The 1,987-nt window shown below is 41.3% G+C and overlaps 1 protein-coding gene across 1 annotated transcript in view; it reads right to left on the bottom strand.

Annotated features, from left to right (window-relative positions):
- Positions 1-1,987, bottom strand: part of CRLF3 (cytokine receptor-like factor 3) — a gene marked incomplete at its 5' end in the record, with an annotated part of 33,336 nt that overhangs the window by 21,569 nt on the left and 9,780 nt on the right. The window contains 2 exons of the mRNA XM_011993105.1: positions 188-266; positions 1,095-1,182. Of these exons, the coding sequence (XP_011848495.1) occupies positions 188-266; positions 1,095-1,182 (167 nt within the window). The remainder of the gene's footprint in view (positions 1-187; positions 267-1,094; positions 1,183-1,987) is intronic.

Below are 1,987 nucleotides of genomic sequence, written 5' to 3' on the forward strand. Positions count from 1 at the left end.
AAAAAAAAAATTTTAGAGTAATTTTTTCTAATACTTTCAGATATGGAACAAATTGTCAAGCCCCACCACCCTGCCTTTTTTCTGAGACAGGGTCTTGCAGTAAACAAGATATAATTCATAAAAAAAAAAATTTAATCAATGCTTAAAAAAAAAAAAAAAAAAAAAAAAAATATTTTAGAGTAGTCACAAGCTTGAAAGATCCTGAAGACCCCAGTAAGTAATTCTTATGGCAGTAGGGGATTTGCAAGATGTTACACAAAGATTCTCTTTTCAAATAAATATAAGCAAGACAGAAAATTGGTAGGATCATAACTGTCCATTTTATGCCAAACGATCTGGTTTACTGGAATATGACTCCGTTTCAACAATACATTGAGAATTTCTAAAATTTAACAATTCTTTTACACATTGGATTGAAAAAATCTGTAGTAATACTATACCAAGGATTACAATCACAACTATTTCATTAGTAACAGTGGTAATGGGCAGTGAAACGCTTTTTTTTTTTTTTCCCCTCAGAGTCTCACTCTGTCCCCCACCCTAGGCTGGAGCACTGTGGTGGGAACTAAGCTCACTGCAACCTCCACCTCCCCGATTCAAGTGATTCTCCTGCCTCAGCCTCCTGAGTAGCTGGGACTACAGGCGCACGCCACCACACCCGGATAATTTTTTATTTTATTTTATATTTATTTTGAGATGGAGTCTTGCTCTGTTGCCCAGGATGGAGTGTAGTGGTACAATCTTGGCTCACTACAACATCTGCCTCCAGGGTTCAAGCAATTCTCCTGTCTCAGCCTCCCCAAGTAGCTGGATTACAGGCATGCGCCACTATGCCCGCCTAATTTTTATATTTTCAGTAGAGACGGGGTTTCAACAAGTTGGCCAGGCTGGTCTCAAACTCCTGGCCTCAAGTGATCTGCCTGCCTTGGCCTCCCAACATGCTGGGATTATAGGTGTAAACCACCATGCCCAGCCTGAAAACCCTGAAATATATATTCTCTATCTCCCTTAATCAGAATCTTGAACAGAGGGAGGAAAAAAGCAGACATAGTTCAAATGCTTAAAAGTAAGTCCAAATGGCACAACTCTTTTACCTGTCCAACTGAATGTGCGAGGCCTTTTTGGTAAAGCTCCATAGTTTCTCATTCTCTTCTCCCACACCACCAAGCATGGCAATCTCACCTACAATCATGAATAAGAGAACTGGAACAGTGAAAATGGTCACATATAAAGTAATCAACACAACTCATGTCTGGGTGGGTCTCTAGTGTTCTTGAAAACAGTTCTTAAATGATGCCACAGTCAAATTCCCAAAAAGTTAAAGTAGAAACTATTTTAGAAGTGACTCTAAGATCAAATCCAAGAGGAAAAGGGATACACAGTGACAACATTTTACCAGAGATGAAAAATCTATCTGCTCTATACAAGGAAATCAACCAATTTTAGGCAAACCAGAAAGCCCAGGGACTTCTTCCCATCTCTCCTATAGAATCATTATGAACTTCAATAGGAGCCAGTACAAAATATTGCCCTGAGAGGAGCAATAGGGGATAGGGTTGTGTTTGTTTGTTTGTTTTTGAGACTGGGTCACGTTCTGTCGCTCAGGTAGGAGTGCAGTGGTAGGATCATAACTCACTGCAGCCTCGAACTTCCGGGCTCAAGCAATCCTCCCATCTCAGCCTCCCAAGTAGCTGTGACCACAGGTGCACGCCACCATGCCCAGCTATTTTGTTTCTTTTTTGGGTAGAGATGAGGTCCCACTATGTTGCCCAGGCTGGGCATAGGGCTTGAAAAGCCAAATGATGCATCTATGTTTTCCTAAAAGAGTATCATACATCAGATTACAAATTATTCAACAGAATAATAAAAAGAAAATGTCAGGCCAGGTGCGGCAGCTCACACCTGTAATCCCAGCACTTCGGGAGGCCAAGGTGGGTAGATCACGAGGTCAGGAGATCGAGACCATCCTGGCCAACATGGTGAAACC

This window comes from Mandrillus leucophaeus, unplaced genomic scaffold (genome assembly GCF_000951045.1).
Source record: "Mandrillus leucophaeus isolate KB7577 unplaced genomic scaffold, Mleu.le_1.0 Scaffold425, whole genome shotgun sequence".
Lineage (NCBI taxonomy): Eukaryota > Metazoa > Chordata > Mammalia > Primates > Cercopithecidae > Mandrillus > Mandrillus leucophaeus.